The 19,978-nt window shown below is 45.2% G+C and overlaps 1 protein-coding gene across 1 annotated transcript in view; it reads left to right on the top strand.

The window, feature by feature from the left end:
- Window positions 1–3,475: 3,475 nt before the first annotated feature.
- Window positions 3,476–19,978, top strand: part of LOC115203534 (galanin receptor type 1-like) — a 34,864-nt gene continuing 18,361 nt past the window's right edge. Inside the window, exon 1 of the mRNA XM_029768304.1 lies at window positions 3,476–4,208. Within this exon, the coding sequence (XP_029624164.1) occupies window positions 3,534–4,208 (675 nt within the window). The 5' untranslated portion in view covers window positions 3,476–3,533. The remainder of the gene's footprint in view (window positions 4,209–19,978) is intronic.

Below are 19,978 nucleotides of genomic sequence, written 5' to 3'. Positions count from 1 at the left end.
GTGACGAAGTCCAGATGAGTGTCATAATGCGCTGACACACGTAACGATGGTGGCTGGTGTGTGCGCCATAACGAGCAGCCTGGTGACCTAGAGAGACCGGCGAGGGAGCACACATGACATGCAGGGGTTCATAGAAGATCAAAACCATCCTAGGGGCAGTGATTTTGTTTGTGGGATATCCAACCAAGTGATACTTTCGTCTAAGATTCGCGTTAGCACAAATATTAATAACACTGGCTGTTGTCAATAATTTTATATATATATATATATATATTATTTAAATTATGTCAGACAATGAACTGAAACGTTACATAACATCACAGCCATGATAGAAATCAGAGACCGCTGCAGCCGGTACCAAGGTTACAGGACGAGGGACTGGTCTGAATCAGAGACCGCTGCAGCCGGTACCAAGGTTACAGGACGAGGGACTGGTCTGAATCAGAAACCGCTGCAGTCGGTACCAAGGTTACAGGACGAGGGTCTGGTCTGAATCAGAGACCGCTGCAGCCGGTACCAAGGTTACAGGACGAGGGACTGGTCTGAATCAGTGACCGCTGCAGTCGGTACCAAGGTTACAGGACGAGGGACTGAATCAGAGACCGCTGCAGCCGGTACCAAGGTTACAGGACTAGGGACTGGTCTGAATCAGAGACCGCTGCAGCCGGTACCAAGGTTACAGGATGAGGGACTGGTCTGAATCAGAGACTGCTGCAGCCGGTACCAAGGTTACAGGACGAGGGACTGGTCTGAATCAGAGACCGCTGCAGTCGGTACTAAGGTTACAGGACGAGGGACTGGTCTGAATCAGAGACCGCTGCAGCCGGTACCAAGGTTACAGGACGAGGGACTGGTCTGAATCAGAGACCGCTGCAGTCGGTACCAAGGTTAAAGGACGAGGAACTAAATCAGAGACCGCTGCAGCCGGTACCAAGGTTACAGGACGAGGGACTGGTCGGAATCAGAGACCGCTGCAGTCAGTACCAAGGTTACGGGATGAGGGACTGGTCTGAATCAGAGACCGCTGCAGCCGGTACCAAGGTTACAGGACCGCTGCAGCCTGTACCAAGGTTACAGGACGAGGGACTGGTCTGAATCAGAGACCGCTGCAGCCGGTACCAAGGTTACAGGACGAAGGACTGGTCTGAATCAGAGACCGCTGCAGCCGGTACCAAGGTTACAGGACGAGGGACTGGTCTAAATCGGAGACCGCTGCAGCCGGTACCAAGGTTACAGGACGAGGGACTGGTCTGAATCAGAGACCGCTGCAACCGGTACCAAGGTTACAGGACGAGGGACTGGTTTGAATCAGAGACCGCTGCAGCCGGTACCAAGGTTACAGGATGACGGTCTGGTCTGAATCAGAGACCTCTGCAGTCGGTACCAAGGTTACAGGACGAGGGACTGGTCTGAATCAGAGACCGCTGCAGCCGGTACCAAGGTTAGAGGACGAGGGTCTGGTCTGAATCAGAGACCGCTGCAGTCGGTACCAAGGCTACAGGATGAGGGACTGGTCTGAATCGGAGACCGCTGCAGCCGGTACCAAGGTTACAGGACGAGGGTCTGAATCAGAGACCGCTGCAGCCGGTACCAAGGTTACAGGACGAGGGACTGGTCTGAATCAGAGACCGCTGCAGCCGGTACCAAGGTTACAGGACGAGGGACTGGTCTGAATCGGAGACCGCTGCAGCCGGTACCAAGGTTACAGGACGAGGGACTGGTCTGAATCAGAGACCGCTGCTGTCGGTACCAAGGTTACAGGACGAGGGACTGGTCTGAATCAGAGACCGCTGCAGCCGGTACCAAGGTTACAGGACGAGGGACTGGTCTGAATCAGAGACCGCTGCAGTCGGTACCAAGATTACAGGACGAGGGACTGAATCAGAAACCGCTGCAGCCGGTACCAAGGTTACAGGACGAGGGACTGGTCTGAATCAGAGAACGCTGCAGCCGTTACCAAGGTTACAGGACGAGGGACTGGTCTGAATCAGAGACCGCTGCAGCCGGTACCAAGGTTACAGGACGAGGGACTGGTCTGAATCAGAGACCGCTGCAGCCGGTACCAAGGTTACAGGACTGGTCTGAATCAGAGACCACTGCAGCCGGTACCAAGGTTACAGGACGAGGGACTGGTCTGAATCGGAGACCGCTGCAGCCGGTACCAAGGTTACATGACGAGGGACTGGTCTGAATCAGAGACTGCTGCAGCCGGTACCAAGGTTACAGGACGAGGGTCTGGTCTGAATCAGAGACCGCTGCAGTCGGTACCAAGGTTACAGGACGAGGGACTGGTCTGAATCAGAGACCGCTGCAGCCGGTACCAAGGTTACAGGACGAGGGTCTGGTCTGAATCAGAGACCGCTGCAGCCGGTACCAAGGTTACAGGACGAGGGGCTGGTCTGAATCAGAGACCGCTGCAGCCGGTACCAAGGTCACAGGACGAGGGACTGGTCTGAATCAGAGACCGCTGCAGTCGGTACCAAGGTTACAGGACGAGGGACTGAATCAGAAACCGCTGCAGCCGGTACCAAGGTTACAGGACAAGGGACTGGTCTGAATCAGAGACCGCTGCAGCCGGTACCAAGGTTACAGGACGAGGGACTGGTCTGAATCAGAGACCGCTGCAGCCGGTACCAAGGTTACAGGACGAGGGACTGGTCTGAATCAGAGACCGCTGCAGTCGGTACCAAGGTTACAGGACGAGGGACTGGTCTGAATCAGAGACCGTTTCAGCCGGTACCAAGGTTACAGGACGAGGGACTGGTATTTATAGGTTGTTATTTTCTTTCCAATCTTCACACCTCACAGTGTTTCACTCAAACCCTTTCAGCTTCATGGCAGAATGATCTCCAGATATACTCCACAGTAGTTTATCAACCTGTCGGTAACCTGTTTATAATAGCAATAAGGCACCTCTGGGGTTTGTGGTATATTGGCCAATTTACTATGGCTAAGGGCTGTATCCAGGCACTCAATCCAGGCGTTGCGTAGTGCTTATGAACAGTCCTTAGCCGTGGTATATTGGCCATATACCACACCCACTCGTTTCTTATTGCTTAGTTATGACATTAAGGTTTTAGTTCGGTTTTTTTTTTTTACAGCAGAAGGAACCAGCGCTGAAAGGTCTCCATGTTCTTGTTACTATAAGGAGCTCGGCGAGGTTTTGGACATCACATGGTTTCATTTTATCGCTTCATGACTGCCTGGGTTAGCCTATACTGTATCTGTCATAGCCAGGCTATCGTTAGTGTGTTCCCTCGAAGACGCGCATCGGGAGACCAAGCCTTCACTTGTTGTTGGCGGCTTTCTCACAAGTGGATAAACGCATAACCGTTTCCTCTAAACGATGCGTAAAAGTAGCCTAAATTCAACATCTGGAACTTGACACAGCAGTGTTCCTGGACTGAGTGTGATACATAGACCATGCGAGGCTCTGGACAAAAATCACCACTTTCTCCGGAGGTAGCAGCGCTGTCATTTCTTAACTCCTGGAACGTCTGGACGAGGACGCCGCGTCTGTGTGAGAGAAAACCATGCTGCTACCGGGTAACGAAACGGGCTACGTCTGGACCGAGTTATTAAACACCGGCAACCTGACGGTGGGGGCCGGTGAACAAGACCACGGTGGTGCGGAGGCGGTGATTGTTCCCGTGATTTTTGGATGTATATTTTTCCTGGGTGTCGTCGGGAACTCTCTAGTGATTATAGTAATAGGGAAAATCAAGGCCCGGCGTAACAGAAGTACGACAAACATTTTTATCCTCAATTTAAGTATAGCGGACATATTGTTTCTGCTATTTTGTGTCCCGTTCCAGGCTACTATATACTCCCTACCCGAGTGGATATTTGGAGCGTTTTTATGTAAATGCGTTCACTATTTGGTGATGGTGTGTATGCTGGTGAGCATCTTCACTCTTGTTGCCATGTCAGTGGACAGGTACATAGCTGTTGTACACTCCAAAAAGTCCCCCTGCATTCGCAACAGGAGGAATGCCCTCATTGGGGTCTGTGTTATTTGGGCGCTATCGTTCATATTCTCTATACCAGTGGCGCAACACCAGATACTTACTGACCATCCGGAAGCGCCAAACAGTTCGTTCTGCTGGGAAGCGTGGTACGCAAGCGCTTCCAAACACACCTACAAAGTCACGATTTTAGTCATTGGATATCTGTTGCCGTTGGGGTTGATCATATGCTGCTATGCGAAGGTAAGACAACTTTTCTTCTGTAGTAGAGAAACTGTCGAACGCTTACCTTTTACGCACAGGTTAAGGTGTACATTAGTGATGTTTTAACACTCTCCTGTGTAATGGCAAATGACACAAGGACACATGATGACATTTATTGGGCTTTAATGCTAATGTTTTTCATTCAAGCGCGGCAATAATTGCTGTGAGCGAGAATAAAGTGAGAATGTGCGGCACCACTGCGCTCCGGAAAACCTGCGCGTGTGTCAGTGCTCTTTGTACCCGGCTGCGTGACAGTTTTTTACCCCGTGCGGTGTTGGGTTAAGAGGGCTAGAATTTCTGACAGCCCTATATAGTCCTTCATATGGTTTACTACAGACTGGACTACTTCGACAAACTGCTTTGGTTGTTATTAGTTACAATACACATATTGTCGCTTAACCCAGAACTAAAATACTGTCACTAACCCAGAACTAAAATACTGTCACTAACCCAGAACTAAAATACTGTTGTTTTTAACCCATAACTAAAATACTGTTGTTTTTAACCCAGAACTAAAATACTGTCACTAACCTAGAACTAAAATACTGTCACTAACCCAGAACTAAAATCCTGTTGTTTTTAACCCAGAACTAAAATACTGTTGTTTTTAACCCAGAACTAAAATACTGTTTTTTTAACCCAGAACTAAAATCCTGTTGTTTTTAACCCAGAACTAAAATACTGTTTTTTTTAACCCAGAAATAAAATACTGTTTTTTTAACCCAGAACTAAAATCCTGTTGTTTTAACCCAGAACTAAAATCCTGTAGTTTTTAACCCAGAACTAAAATCCTGTTGTTTTTAACCCAGAACTAAAATACTGTTGTTTTTAACCCAGAACTAAAATCCTGTTGTTTTTAACCCAGAACTAAAATCCTGTTGTTTTTAACCCAGAACTAAAATCCTGTAGTTTTTAACCCAGAACTAAAATCCTGTTGTTTTTAACCCAGAACTAAAATCCAGTTTTTTTTAACCCAGAACTAAAATACTGTTTTTTTAACCCAGAACTAAAATCCTGTTGTTTTAACCCAGAACTAAAATCCTGTAGTTTTTAACCCAGAACTAAAATCCTGTTTTTTTTAACCCAGAACTAAAATCCTGTTGTTTTTAACCCAGAACTAAAATCCTGTTGTTTTTAACCTAGAACTAAAATCCTGTTTATAACCTAGAACTAAAATCCTGTTGTTTTTAACCCAGAACTAAAATCCTGTTGTTTTTAACCTAGAACTACAATCCTGTTTATAACCTAGAACTAAAATCCTGTTGTTTTTAACCCAGAACTAAAATCCTGTAGTTTTTAACCCAGAACTAAAATCCTGTTGTTTTTAACCCAGAACTAAAATCCTGTTGTTTTTAACCCAGAACTAAAATCTTGCATAATTTGGTCAGATGCAATGTTTACATTGTCTGTCCAAGATAGATGACCATAGAAATGACAACCATAGATCCTTTAATAATAATAGACATAAATATACTAGTAGACAGAATGGCAGCAGCATACAGTACGTGGTGAGTGAGTGTGTGTGGGTGTTATTGTGTGTATGTGTGTTAGTGTGTGTGGGTGTTATTGTGTGTATGTGTGTATGTGTGTTAGTGTGTGTGGGTGTTATTGTGTGTTAGTGTGTGTGGGTGTTATTGTGTGTATGTGTATTAGTGTGTATTAGTGTGTATGTGTGTGTGTGGAGGGGGGGGTTTAGTTTGAGTGGGTGTGGTGGTGAGTGAGTATGTGTGTGTGTGTGTGTGTGTGTGTGTGTGTGTGTGTGTGTGTGTGCGTGTGCGTGCGCGCGCGTGCGTGTGCGTGTGTCTGCGTGTGTGTGTGTCTGCGTGTGTGTGTGTGCGTGTGCGTGCGTGCGCGTGCGTGTGCGTGTGTCTGCGTGTGTGTGTGTCTGCGTGTGTGTGTGTGTGTGTGTGTAAGAGTGTCAGTGTAGCCGTGATAGGAAGGTACACACAGCCATAAAACACACGTTTTTCCAGCAGCAGACTATGATCGATAATGTCAAAAGCCGCACTGAAGTCCAACAAAACAGCCCCCTTTTCATCATCAATTTAACTCAGCCAATCGTCAGTCAAACAGGGCTGAAAAGAGACAGTTAACAGGAATATATAAATACGGATGGTAATATACTGATGGTAATATATACATGTAAACAGGGCTGAAAAGAGACTGGTAGCAGGAATATACACTGAGTTTACAAAACATTAGGAACACCTTCCTAATATTGTGTTGCACCCCCTTTCTCCCTCAGAACAGCCTCAATTCGTCAGGGTATGGACTCAACAAGGTGTCGAAAGCGTTCCACAGGGATGCTGAACCATGTTGACTCCAATGCTTCCCCACAGTTGTGTCCAGTTGGCTGGATGTCCTTTGGGTGGAGGACCATTCCTGATACACACAGGGAAACTGTTGAGTGTGGAAAACCCCAGCTGTGTTGCCGTTCTTGACACACTCAAACCGGTGCACCTGGCACCTGCTACCATACTTTATTTATTTATTATGGATCCCCATCCTGAGGTCCAGCAAAATGAAGGCAGTTATACAATTGTCAACATATTACAATACATTCATTACAGAATTCACAACACACTAAGTGTGCGTCCTCAGGCCCATACTCCACTACCACATATCTACACAACACAAAATCCATTTGTACGTGTGTGTGTGTGTGTAGTGCTTATGTTATCACATGTCTACGTTTTTCATTTTATTTCACCTTTATTTAACCAGGTAGGCCAGTTGAGAACAAGTTCTCATTTACAACTGCAACCTGGCCAAGATAAATTTTTTTAACCTTTATATAACTAGGCAAGTCCGTTAAGAACAGATTCTTATTTTCAATGACGGAACAGCAGGTTAACTGCCTTGTTCAGAGGCAGAATGACCTTGTCAGCTCGGGGGATTCGATCTTGCAACCGTTTGGTTACTAGTCCAACGCCCTAACGACTAGGCTACCCTGCCACCCCATAAAGCAAAGCAGTGCGACACAAACAACACAGAGTTACATATGGAATAAACAAACATACAGCCAATAACACAATAGAAAAATCTATATACAGTGTGTGCAACTGTAGTAAGATTAGGGAGGTAAGGCAACAAATAGGCCATAGTGGTGAAATATTTTTAGCAATTTAGCAATTGACACTGGAGTGATAGATGTGCAGAAGATGAATGTGCAAGTAGAGATACTGGGGTGCAAAGGAGCAAAAAAATAAATAACAATATGGGGATGAGGTAGTTGGGTGGGCTATTTACAGATGGGCTGTGTACAGGTGCAATGATCGGTAAGCTGCTCTGACAGCTGATGCTTAAAGTTAGTGAGGGAGATATAAGACTCCAGCTTCAGTGATTTTTGCAATTCCAGAGAACAGGAAGGAAAGGCGGCCAAATGAGGAGTTGGCTTTGGGGATGACCAGTGAAATATACCTGCTGGAGCGCATGCTACAGGTGGGTGCTGCTATGGTGACCAGTGAGCTACGATAAGGTGGGGCTTTACCTAGCAAAGCCTTATAGATGACCTGGAGCCAGTGGGTTTGGCGACGAATATGAAGCGAGGGCCAGCCAACGAGAACATACAGGTCGCAGTGGTGGGTAGTATATGGGGCTTTGGTGACAAAACGGATGGCACTGTGATAGACTACATCCAATATGCTGAGTAGAGTGTTTGAGGCTATTTTGTAAATGACATCGCCGAAGTCAAGGATCGGTAGGATAGTCAGTTTTACGAGGGTATGTTTGGCAGCATGAGTGAAGGATGCTTTGTTGCGAAATAGGAAGCCGATTCTAGATTTAATTTTGTATTGGAGATGCTTAATATGAGTCTGGAAGGAGAGTTTACAGTCTAACCAGACACCTAGGTATTTGTAGTTGTCCACAAGTCAGAACCGTCCAGAGTAGTGATGCTAGATAGGCGGGTGTGGGCAGCGATCGGTTGAAGAGCATGCATTTAGTTGTACTTGCATTTAAGAGCAGTTGGAGGCCACGGAAGGAGTGTTGTATGGCACTGAAGCTCATCTGGAGGTTTGTTAACACAGTGTCCAAAACTCGGCCAGAATTATACAGAATGGTGTCGTCTGCGTAGAGGTGGATCAGAGAATCACCAGCAGCAAGAGTGACATCATTGATGTATACAGAGAAAAGAGTCGGCCTGAGAATTGAACCCTGTGGCACCCCCATAGAGACTGCCAGAGGTCCGGACAATAGGCCCTCCAATTTGACACACAGAACTCGATCTGAGAAGTAGTTGGTGAACCAGGCGAGGCAGTCATTTGAGAAACTAAGTCTGTTGAGTCTGCCGATAAGAATGCGGTGATTGACAGAGTCGAAAGCCTTGGCCAGGTTGATGAAGACGGCTGCACAGTATTGTCTTTTATCGATGGCGGTTATGATATTGTTTAGGACCTTGAGCGTGGCTGAGGTGCACCCATGACCAGCTCAGAAACCAGATTGCATAGCGGAGAAGGTACGGTGGGATTCAAAATGGTCAGTGATCTGTTTGTTAACTTGGCTTTCGAAGACTTTATAAAGACAGGGTAGGATAGATATAGGTCTGTAACAGTTTGGGTCTAGAGTGTCTCCCCCTTTGAAGAGGGGGATGACCGCGGCAGCTTTCCAATCTATAAGGATCTCAGATGATACGAAAGAGAGGTTGAACAGGCTAGTAATAGGGGTTCCAACAATTGCGGCGGATAATTTTAGAAAGAGAGAGTCCAGATTGTCTAGCCCGGCTGATTTGTAGGGGTCCAGATTTTGCAGCTCTTTCAGAACATCAGCTATCTGGATTTGGGTGAAGGAGAAATGGGGAGGCGTGGGCAAGTTGCTGTGGGGGGTGCAGAACTGTTGACCGGGGTAGGGGTAGCCAGGTGGAAAGCATGGCCAGGTGTAGAAAAATGCTTATTGAAATTCTTGATTATTGTAGATTTATCAGTGGTGACAGTGTTTCTAGCCTCAGTGCAGTGGGCAGCTGGGAGGAGGTGCTCTTATTCTCCATGGACTTTACAGTGTCCCAGAACTTTTTTGAGTTTGTGCTACAGGATGCAAATTTCTGTTTGAAAAAGCTAGCCTTTGCTTTTCTAACTGCCTGTGTATATTGGTTCCTAACTTCCCTGAAAAGTTGCATATTGCTGGGGCTTTTTGATGCTAATGCAGTACGCCACGGGATGTTTTTGTGCTGGTCAAGGGCAGTCAGGTCTGGAGTGAACCAAGGGCTATATCTGTTCTTCGTTCTACATTTTTTGAATGGGGCATGCTTATTTAAGATGGTGAGGGAAGCACTTTTAAAGAATAACCAGGCATCCTCTACAAATGGAATGAGGTCAATATCCTTCCAGGATACCCGGGCCAGGTCAATTGGAAAGGCCTGCTCGCTGAAGTGTTTTAGGGAGCGTTTGACAGTGATGAAGGGTGGTCCCTGTGGCTCAGTTGGTAGAGCATGGTGTTTGTAGTGCCAGCATGGTGTGTGCAAAGCCAGGGTTGTGGGTTTGATTCCCACAGGGGGCCAGTACAAAAAAATGCATGAATTGAAATGTTGCTCTGGATAAGAGCATCTGCTAAATGACTCAAATGTAATGTAAATGGTTGTTTGACAGTGAACCTGTTACGGACACAGGCAGTGATTGCTGAGATCCTGGTTGAAGACAGCAGAGGTGTATTTAGAGGGCAGGTTGGTCAGGATGATATCTGTGAGGGTGCCCGTGTTTATGGATTTAGGGTTGTACCTGGTAGGTTCCTTGATAATTTGTGTGAGATTGAGGGCATCTAGTTTAGATTGTAGGATGACCGAGGTGTTAAGCATGTCCCAGTTTAGGTCACCTAACAGAACAAACTCTGAAGATAAATGGGGGGCAATTAATTCACATATGGTGTCCAGGGCACAGCTGGGGGCTGAGGGGGGTCTGTAACAAGCGGCAACAGTGAGAGACTTATTTCTGGAAAGGTGGATTTTTAAAAGTAGAAGCTCGAACTGTTTGGGTACAGACCTGGTTAGCATGACAGAACTCTGCAGATCTCTGCAGTAAATTGCAACTCCACCCCCTTTGGCAGTTCTATCTTGGCGGAAAATGTTGTAGTTGGGGATGGAAATTTCAGAATTTTTGGTGGCCTTCCTAAACCATGATTCAGACATGGCTAGGACATCAGCGTTGGTGGAGTGTGCTAAAGCAGTGAATAAAACAAACTTAGGGAGGAGGCTTCTGATGTTAACATGCATGAATCCAAGGCTTTTACGTTTACAGAAGTCAACAAATGATAGCGCCTGGGGAATAGGAATGGACCTGGGGGCTCGAGAGCCTGGGTTAACCTCCACATCACCAGAGGAACAGAGGAGGAGTAGGTTAAGGGTACAGCTATAAGAAGTGGTAGTCTAGTGCGTTGGTGACAGAGAATAAAAGGAGCAGATTTCTGGGCGTGGTAGAATAGATTCAGGGCATAATGTACAGACAATGGTATGGTAGGATGTGAGTACAGTAGAGGTAAACCTAGGCGTTGAGTGACGATGAGTGAGGTTTCATCTCTGGAGGCACCAATTAAGCCAGGTGAGGTCTCCGCATGTGTGTGGGGTGGGACAAAAGAGCTATCTAAGGCATGTTGAGCAGGACTGAGGGCTCTACAGTGAAATAAAACAATAAAAACTAGCCAAGACAGCAGTAGACGAGGCATATTGACTTTAGAGAGAGGCATAAAGCAATCACAGGTGTTGATCAGGAGAGCTAAGACAACAACGGGTGAATGGCGATGAAAGGGCAGAGCGAATCAGTTAGGTACATACAGGACCTGAGTTCGAGTCTGGGGCCGAAGGGTAAACAAAATGAGGTATCGTGTTATTGAAACAGTCCAGGGGGCATCAGCTGTGTAGCCAAGTGATTATAGGGTCAAAAGAGCAGAAATAGGTGAGTTAGGGTGCTGTTCGGTAGTCACTACTACGCTAGGCAAGCAGGGGACACAGCGTTCAGAAAAGCTAGTGGGCCGGGGCTAGTAGATGGTTCTTAGGCGACATCGTAACAGAATAGCCTGTTGAGACAACCTCGGACGATAACGTCGGCAGTCCAGTCGTGAATGGATCGGCGGGGCTCCGTGTCGACAATAAAGGGTCCAGGCCAAATGGCAAAGGAGGTATTGTAGCCCTAGAATTAGCTGGTATGTGGGCCTAGCTCGAGGCTAGCTCAAGGCTAGCTGGTGCTTGCTTCGGGACAGAGGCGTTAGCTCACAGTAGCCACTCGTTTGCAGCTAGCTAGCTGTAATGATCCAAAGCGGCAGGAATCCGGTGATATGGTAGAGAGAAGCAGTCCGATATGCTCTGGGTTGATATCGCGCTGTGCAGGCTGGCTGGTGACCAAGAAAAAGGTGAAGACCGCTAGCCGCGGCTAACAAAGACTAGTAGCTAGTTAGCTGTCTAGCTCCCGATGGAAGTTCTAGTTATAAGGAATAAAAATAGCAGATCCGTACCACATTGGGTGAGGCGGGTTGCAGGAAAGTATATTTAGTTCGTAGATAGAAAGTGAGATTAAGATATATATGATAAAGACCGGCTATTGAAACGGGATAAGACAAAGACAAAGACACACATCCTACTGCTACGCCATCTTGGATTTTTTTTTTAAATGTTTGTGTTACTTCACAGTCCCCGCTGTTCCATAAGGTGTATTTGTACCTGCTTTTTAAATCTGATTCTACTGCTGTCATCAGTTACCTGATGTGGAATAGAGCTCCATGTAATCATGGCTCTATGTAGTACTGTGCGCCTCCCATAGTCTGTTCTGGACTTGGCATGTCTTGTGGGGTATGCATTGGTGTCCGAGCTGTGCGCTAGTAGTTTAAACAGACAGCTCGGTACATACGTTTTGTCAACACCTCTTACAAAAACAAGTAATGAGGAAGTCAATCTCTCTTCCACTTTGAGCCATGAGAGATTGACATGCATGTCATTAATGTTAGCTCTCCATGTACTTTTAAGGGCCAGCCGTGCTGCTCTGTTCTGACCCAACTGCAATTTGCCCAAGGCCCTCTTTGTGGCACCTGACCACACAACTGAACAGTAGTCTAGGTGCGACAAAACCACGTCCTGTAGGACCTGCCTTGTTGATAGTGTTGTTAAGAAGGCAGAGCAGTGCTTTATTATGGACAGACTTCTCCCCATCTTAGCTACTGTTGTATCAATATGTTTTGACCATGACCGTTTATAATCCAGGGTTACTCAAGAAATTTAGTCACCTCAACTTGCTCAATTTCCACATTATTCATTACGAGATGTAGTTGAGGTTTAGGGTTTAATGCTTTTAGTTTTAGAAATATTTAGGGCTAACTTGTTCCTTGCCACCCACTCTGAAACTAACTGCAGCTCTTTGTTGAGTGTTGCAGTCATTTCAGTCGCTGTAGTAGCTGATGTGTATAGTGTTGAGTCATCCACAAACGCTGGCTTTACTCAAAGTCAGTGGCATGTCGTTAGTAAAGATTGAAAAAAGCAAGGGGCCTAAACAGCTACCCTGGGGAATTCCTGATTCTAACTGGATTATATTTGATAGGCTTCGATTCAAGAACACCCTCTGTGTTCTGTTAGACAAGTAATTCTTTAACCACATTATAGCAGGGGGTGTAAAGCCATAACACATATGTTTTTCCAGCAGCAGACTATGATCAATAATGTCAAAATCTGCGCTGAAGTCTAACAAGACAGCCCCCACAATCATTTTATCATCAATTTCTCTCAGCCAATCATCAAATAATTTGTGTAAGTGCCGTGCTTGTTGAGTGTCCTTCCCTATATGCGTACTGAAATTCTGTTGTCAATTTGTTTACTTTCAAACACAATTTTTCCCAGAAGTTTACTAAGGGTTTGTAACCGGCTGATTGGTCGGATATTTGAGCCAGTAAAGGGGGCTTTACTATTCTTTGGTAGCGGAATGACTTTAGCTTCCCTCCAGGCTTGAGGGCACACACTTTGGCTTAAATTGGCTTAAATTAGGCCTAGTAGCCTTAAATTGAAGATGTGGCAAATAGGAGTGGCAATACCGTCCGCCATTATCCTCAGTAGTTCTCCATCCAGATTGTCAGACCCCGGTGGCTTGTCATTGTTGATAAAACAACAATAATTTTTTTCACACTGACTTTAAGGAATTTCTTCCACACTGACTTTACGGAATTCGAAAGTACAATTCTTGTCTTTTATAATTTGGTCAGATATACTTGGATGTGTAGTGTCAGCGTTTGTTGCTGGCATGTCATCCCTAAGTTTGTTTATCTTGCCAATGGAAAAAAAAATATTAATTGTGTTGGCAATATCAGTGGGTTTTGTGATAAATGAGCCATCTGACTCAATGAGTGATGGAGCCAAGTTGGCTTTTACCCACAAAGTTTCATTTAAGGTGCTTTTTACTATCATTCTTTATATCATTTATCTTTGTTTCATAGTATAGTTTATTTTTATTTAGTTTAGTCACATTATTTCTTAATTTGCAGTACGTTTGCCAATCAGTTAGGCTGCCAGACTTATTTGCCATACCTTTTGCCTCATTCCTCTCAATCATACAATTTTTCACTTCCTCATCAATCCAAGGGGATTTAACAGTTTTAACAGTCATTTTCTTAATGGGTGAATGCTTATTAGTAACTGGAATAAGCAATTTCATAAATGTGTCAAGTGTAGCGTCTGGTTGCTCGTCATTACTCACCACAGACCAGCAAATATTCTTTACATCATCGACGTAGGAATCACTACAAACCTTATTGTATGACCTCTTATACACTATATTAGGCCCAGCCTTTGGAACTTTGGTTTTCCTAGATATGGCTATTTTATTGTGATCACTACATCCTATGGATTTGAATACTGCTTTAAAGCAAATATCTCCAGTGTTAGTTGAAAAATGTGATCAATACATGTTGATGATTTCATTCCTGTGCTGTTTGTAACTACCCTGGTAGGATGACTGACCACCTGAACTAGGTTGCAGGCACTGGTTACAGTTTGAATTTTTTTCTTGAGTGGGCAGCTTGATGAGAGCCAGTCAATATTTAAAATCACCCAGAAAATATACTTCTCTGTTGATATCACATACATTACCAAGCATTTCACACATATTATCCAGATACTGACTGTTAGCACTTGGTGGTCTATAGCAGCTTCCCACCAGAATGGGGCTTTAGGTGAGTCAGATGAACCTGTAGCCAGATTACTTCAACAGTAATTAACATTAGATCCTCTCAAAGCTTTACAGGAATGTGGTTCTTTATATCGTCCGCAACACCGCCAACGCGGGCGTTTCTGTCTTTTCTGTAAACGTTATAACCATGTATTGCTACCACTGTATCATCAAAGGTATTATCTAAGCGAGTTTCAGAGATATTCAGAATATGAACGTCATCTGTTACAAGCTAGTTATTGAATTCATGGACCTTGTTTCTCAGGCTGCATATGTTAATGTGGGCTATTTTTAGCACTTTTCTGGGTTGCTTGATTGCTTTTACTGCTTTACTGGGAAGCTTATCAGAAGTAGATTTGATTGTGCAGGGTGAGTTGCACACAGTGGTCTTCTTACTAGGGGCACACCGCCTCAGTTCTAACAGTACAACTCTGGTTCATAGGCTCATGATTACTGCATACAACAGCTGTAGGATCAACAAAGGTATTCAGGGCAGTTAGAGGGACATAAATTAGGTCACTTACATTGTGTCTGCCAACGCTCCTAGGATAATGTACATTAATGCAGCATTATGACGACTCATTGTCACAGTGGTAGGAATTATCTGACGCAGCCTTGAAATGCGTGGGCAGAGTCCAGGAGCCAAGATGATTTGGATGGACTCCGTCATTGTCACGTCCTGACCCTAGTAAGATGTAATTTTCTATAGTAGAGTAGGTCAGGGAGTGACAGGGGGTATTTTGTGTTTTTCTATGTTTTCTATTTCTATGTTTGTGTTCTAGGTTTTCTATTTCTATGTTGTTGTTTTTTGGGGGTTGATCTCCAATTGGAGGCAGCTGGTCCTCGTTGCCTCTGATTGGAGCTCATATTTAAGTAGGGTTTTTCTTCCTGGGTTTTTGTGGGTAGTTGTTTTCCGTTTTGTGAGTTTTACCTGACGGAAGTGTTGGCTGTCGTTTTGTTGTTTTTGGTTTAAGTGTTATCATTAAAGTAAATATGAGCACTCTACACACCGTGCCTTGGTCCCCTTTATACGACCCTCGTTACAGTCATTTCTGTAGAGTATCTTCTGTTTCCAGAAGGTGTCAAAGTTATCAATAAAAGTGACTCCCGCAGAGGTACAGTAGTCTTTTAGCCAGATGTGTAATGCCAGCAGTCAGCTGAATCTTTCACACCTGTGGCCCAACAATGGCACTGGACCTGAAATGATTGGCTGTTTTTTTGGAGTCTTTTAATGCTAAAATCAGTTCTTTTAAAATCAATTTTCAGATGTTCCGAACTAGCCCTCCTGATGTCGTTTGACCCCACGTGGACTATGACATTGTCAGATGTCGTAGAACAGTCGGAAGCAGCCTTGTGATGTCCTGTACTCGTACGCCTGGGAAGCACAGGGTTTATGCCTTGAGAACCGAGCTGTTTCTCACCATAGAGCTGCCTATGATGACAGCTGGCGATTTTAAATGGGCCGGTCTCTCAGGCAGCCTCACGGTCTGATGAGGGTGGGAACTCCGAGGATCTGAACCCAAGGTAGAAGCCACCGGAGAGGGAGACAGAACAGAGGATGAAGATGCAGGTACCTCAGGATCTAATCTTGAATGGGAAGTCACCAAGGAAGAAGGCCCTGGAACCTCTGGATCCAGGGAGGCAAAGCTGTTTCTGGTCTGTGTCAGGTCCGGGCTCATCATCTCCAAGTAGACCCCCGTTGCCAGAGGACGCTGTCTTCGACTTCCACGGCAAGTGACGCATCTCCATGGCTGGTTGGTTGGGTCGAGAACCGCTACGTTCTCCAGGGAAGGGGGAGACCCCTTCGGGGATGGAGACCTGCTGAGCACCGGCCAGACGGCTATGGAGAACCGACACGGCGCCGACATTTCCACCAGACCAGAGCGCCGTCCAGCTACTGGGGTAGAAGAAAACGAAAAAGTAGGCGGGCGTGGATTCCCCAGTAGCTTGTGTAGCTTTGCTACTTGCTTGCTATGTGTAGCCACTTTCCCCTCTGCAGAATCTGGAGGGATCCTGGGACCGACAGCAGCGCTCACAGCAACTAAACCCAACAGAGCCACAGGGCCCAAAATAAAAATAAAAGTATATCGAAACACTGTCAGCTTTACAAAAACACTAAACCCGAGGTCTCTCGTTCAGCTTTCGGGTGTTCAACAGCGTTCAACAACAAACATACAGCACTTAAATCTTTTGTCTTGCCCATTTACCCTCTCAATGGTACACATACACAATACTCAAGTCTTAAAAATCATTATTTAACCTGTCTCCTTGTCTCCTGACCAGTAAAGGGGTCATATTGTTATTGTAGTTGGTCAGGACGTGGCAGGGGTGTGTTTGTTTTGTGTTGTTGGGGTTTTTGGGTTAGTTCTATGTTATGTATTTCTATGTTTGATTTTCTAGTATTTCTATTTCTATGTTCAGGGTTTTGGTTTGGCCTTCAATTGAAGGCAGCTGTTCTTCGTTGATTTTAATTGGAGGCCATATTTAACTGGGTTATTTTCTCTTGTGTTGGTTGGTGGGTGGATGTTCTATGTATAGTCTTACAGGACTGTTTTTTGTCGTGCCTTTGTTCAGTGTTCATGTCTTTAATAAATCAAGAACATGTTTCACATACCCGCTGCAGTTTGGTCCGATCATTACGACACTCCTCCCCTTCAGCTACACTAATTGAAGTGGATTTAACAGGTGACATCAATAAGGGATCATAACTTTCACCTGGATTCACCTGGTCAGACTATGTCATGGAAAGAGCACGTGTTCCTAATGTTTTGTACACTCAGTGTATAAATACTGATGGTAATATATACAGTACATGTAAACAGGAGTAATAGTGACCAGTAGCAGGATGAATAGATAGTAATACTAATAGTAATGGCAATCAGCTCTCAATGAACAGCAGTATATCGGAAGCAATACATCTAATCAGTAATCATTTTAGCAGCAGCGTAGGTGTGAGGGGGAGAAGCAGGTGTTAGCCATTTTAACAGTCTTATGGCTAGGAGATAGAAGTTCTCCAAGTCCTCTGTTCTCCAAGTCCTCTATTCTCCAAGTCCTCTGTTCTCCAAGTCCTCTAAGTCCTCTATTCTCCAAGACATCTGTTCTCCAATACATCTGTTCTCCAAGTCCTCTGTTCTCCAAGTCCTCTGTTCTCCAAGTCCTCTATTCTCCAAGTCCTCTGTCCTCTGTTCTCCAAGTCCTCTGTTCTCCAAGTCCTCTATTCTCCAAGTCCTCTGTTCTCCAAGTCCTCTGTTCTCCAAGTCCTCTGTTCTCCAAGTCCTCTGTTCTCCAAGTCCTCTGTTCTCCAAGACATCTTTACCAGTGGAATAGTTTGAGCCTGAATTTGTAAAAATGTTTAAATGGAACATATGTATAGCTCAGAGGACTGTGACATTTCCTCATTAGTGTTGCTAGAGGTCCTCTTTCTGGTTTGTATCTGAAATATTTTGATGGATTATTCCACTGTGTATATATTCCACTGTGTATATATTTCACTGTGTATTCATTTCACTGTGTATGTCACGACTCCCGCCGAAGTCGGTCCCTCTCCTTGTCCGGGCGGCGTTCGGCGGTCGACGTCACCGGTCTTCTAGCCATCGCCGCTCCACCTGTAATTTTCCATTTGTTTTGTCTTGTTTTCCCGCACACCTGGTTTACATCCCCTCATTAATCTACGTGTATATTATCCTCTGTTCCCCCCCCCCCCCCCCCTTGTCTGTGTGTGGTATTGTTCGTTCGTTACATGTGTGACGCTTCAGGCTGGTTTTGCGGCGGGTATTGTTGTAACCCGTGGTTTGGTTATTTGTACCATTTTGTGTAATTTGTGTGCTATCGCTTTCTCCCTTGGGCCGGAGTGTTGTGACGGACGCAGTTGCGTCCGGCTGTTTTTCCTCTGCCTGAATAAAGTGTGCCTGTTCACTCATCTCTGCTCTCCTGCACCTGACTTCCTTCGACCAGTTGCGCACACCCTGACAGTGTATATATTTCACTGTGTATTCATTTCACTGTGTATTCATTTCACTGTATATTCATTTCACTGTATATCCATTTCACTGTGTATCCATTTCACTGTGTATCCATTTCACTGTGTATCCATTTCACTGTATATCCATTTCACTGTGTATCCATTTCACTGTGTATCCATTTCACTGTATATTAATTTCACTGTGTATCCATTTCACTGTGTATCCATTTCACTGTGTATCCATTTCACTGTATATTAATTTCACTGTGTATCCATTTCACTGTATATTCATTTCACTGTGTATCCATTTCACTGTGTATCCATTTCACTGTGTATCCATTTCACTGTGTATCCATTTCACTGTGTATCCATTTCACTGTATATTAATTTCACTGTGTATTCATTTCTTCGTGTCCCTATTTTCATGTCGTTTTCATCTTTAACTTCACGTTGTTGGAAAAGGACCCGCCAGTCAGCGTTTCGCTGTTATTCTACACGTGTTGTTTACCAAGCAAGTGGCGAATAACATTAGATTGTATTTGTCCTCTGTATATCCTCTCTTCTTGCTCATTCTGGGTCTGCGGTCCCAAATGACACACTATTTCCTTTATAGTGCACTACTATGAGAAAGGCCTATTGGGCTCTGGTCAACAGTAGTGCACTATGCAGGGAATAGGGTGCCATTTGGAATGCAGCCTGGGTAAAACATTTAAAGGGCAGTCGGCGCACCAATTCATCCCAAGAGGTGTTCGATGGGGTTGAGGTCAGGGCTCTTTGCAGGCCAGTCAAGTTCTTCCACAACGATCTTGACAAACCGTTTTTTGTATGGATCTCGGCTTTGTGCACGGGGGGCATTGTCATGCTGAAACAGGAAAGGGCCTTCACCAAACTGTTGCCACAAAGTTGGAAGCATAGAATCGTCTAGAATGTCATTGTATGCTGTAGCGTTAAGATCTCCCTTCACTGGAACTAAGGGGCCCGAACCATGAAAAACAGCCCCAACCAACTTTACAGTTGGTATGCATCGGGGCAGGTAGCGTTCTCCTGGCATCCGCCAAACCCAGATTCGTCCGTCAGGCTGGCAGATGGTGAAGCGTGATTCATCCCTCCAGAGAACATTATTCTCCCACTCTACAGTCTTTAAGCATTATGCTTTTCTCCTCCAACCTAGAATAGCTGTTTGATAAGATGTCATTTCAGACAAACCCAGTCTGTATTTCATTTCTGACCCATTTCATGTTCCTCTGAGATGGGCTTTTACCCAAGCCTGGTCCCAGATTGTGCTGTCTTGACAAATGCTGAGGCTTCCTGGAGTGCTACTAAGCTAGCTGATGGGATGGTGCTTGTGTGTCAATACCCATGTACACACAGAGCACTGATGGGACATAGAGCAGTGATGGGACATAGAGCACTGATGGGACATAGAGCAGTGATGGGACACAGAGCACTGATGGGACATAGAGCACTGATGGGACATAGAGCAGTGATGGGACATAGAGCAGTGATGGGACATAGAGCAGTGATGGGACATAGAGCACTGATGGGACATAGAGCACCGATGGGACATAGAGCAGTGATGGGACACAGAGCAGTGATGGGACATAGAGCACTGATGGGACATAGAGCACTGATGGGACATAGAGCACCGATGGGACATA

Source organism: Salmo trutta, chromosome 12 (genome assembly GCF_901001165.1).
Source record: "Salmo trutta chromosome 12, fSalTru1.1, whole genome shotgun sequence".
Taxonomy (NCBI): domain Eukaryota; kingdom Metazoa; phylum Chordata; class Actinopteri; order Salmoniformes; family Salmonidae; genus Salmo; species Salmo trutta.
This window is presented reverse-complemented; position numbering and strand designations above follow the sequence as displayed.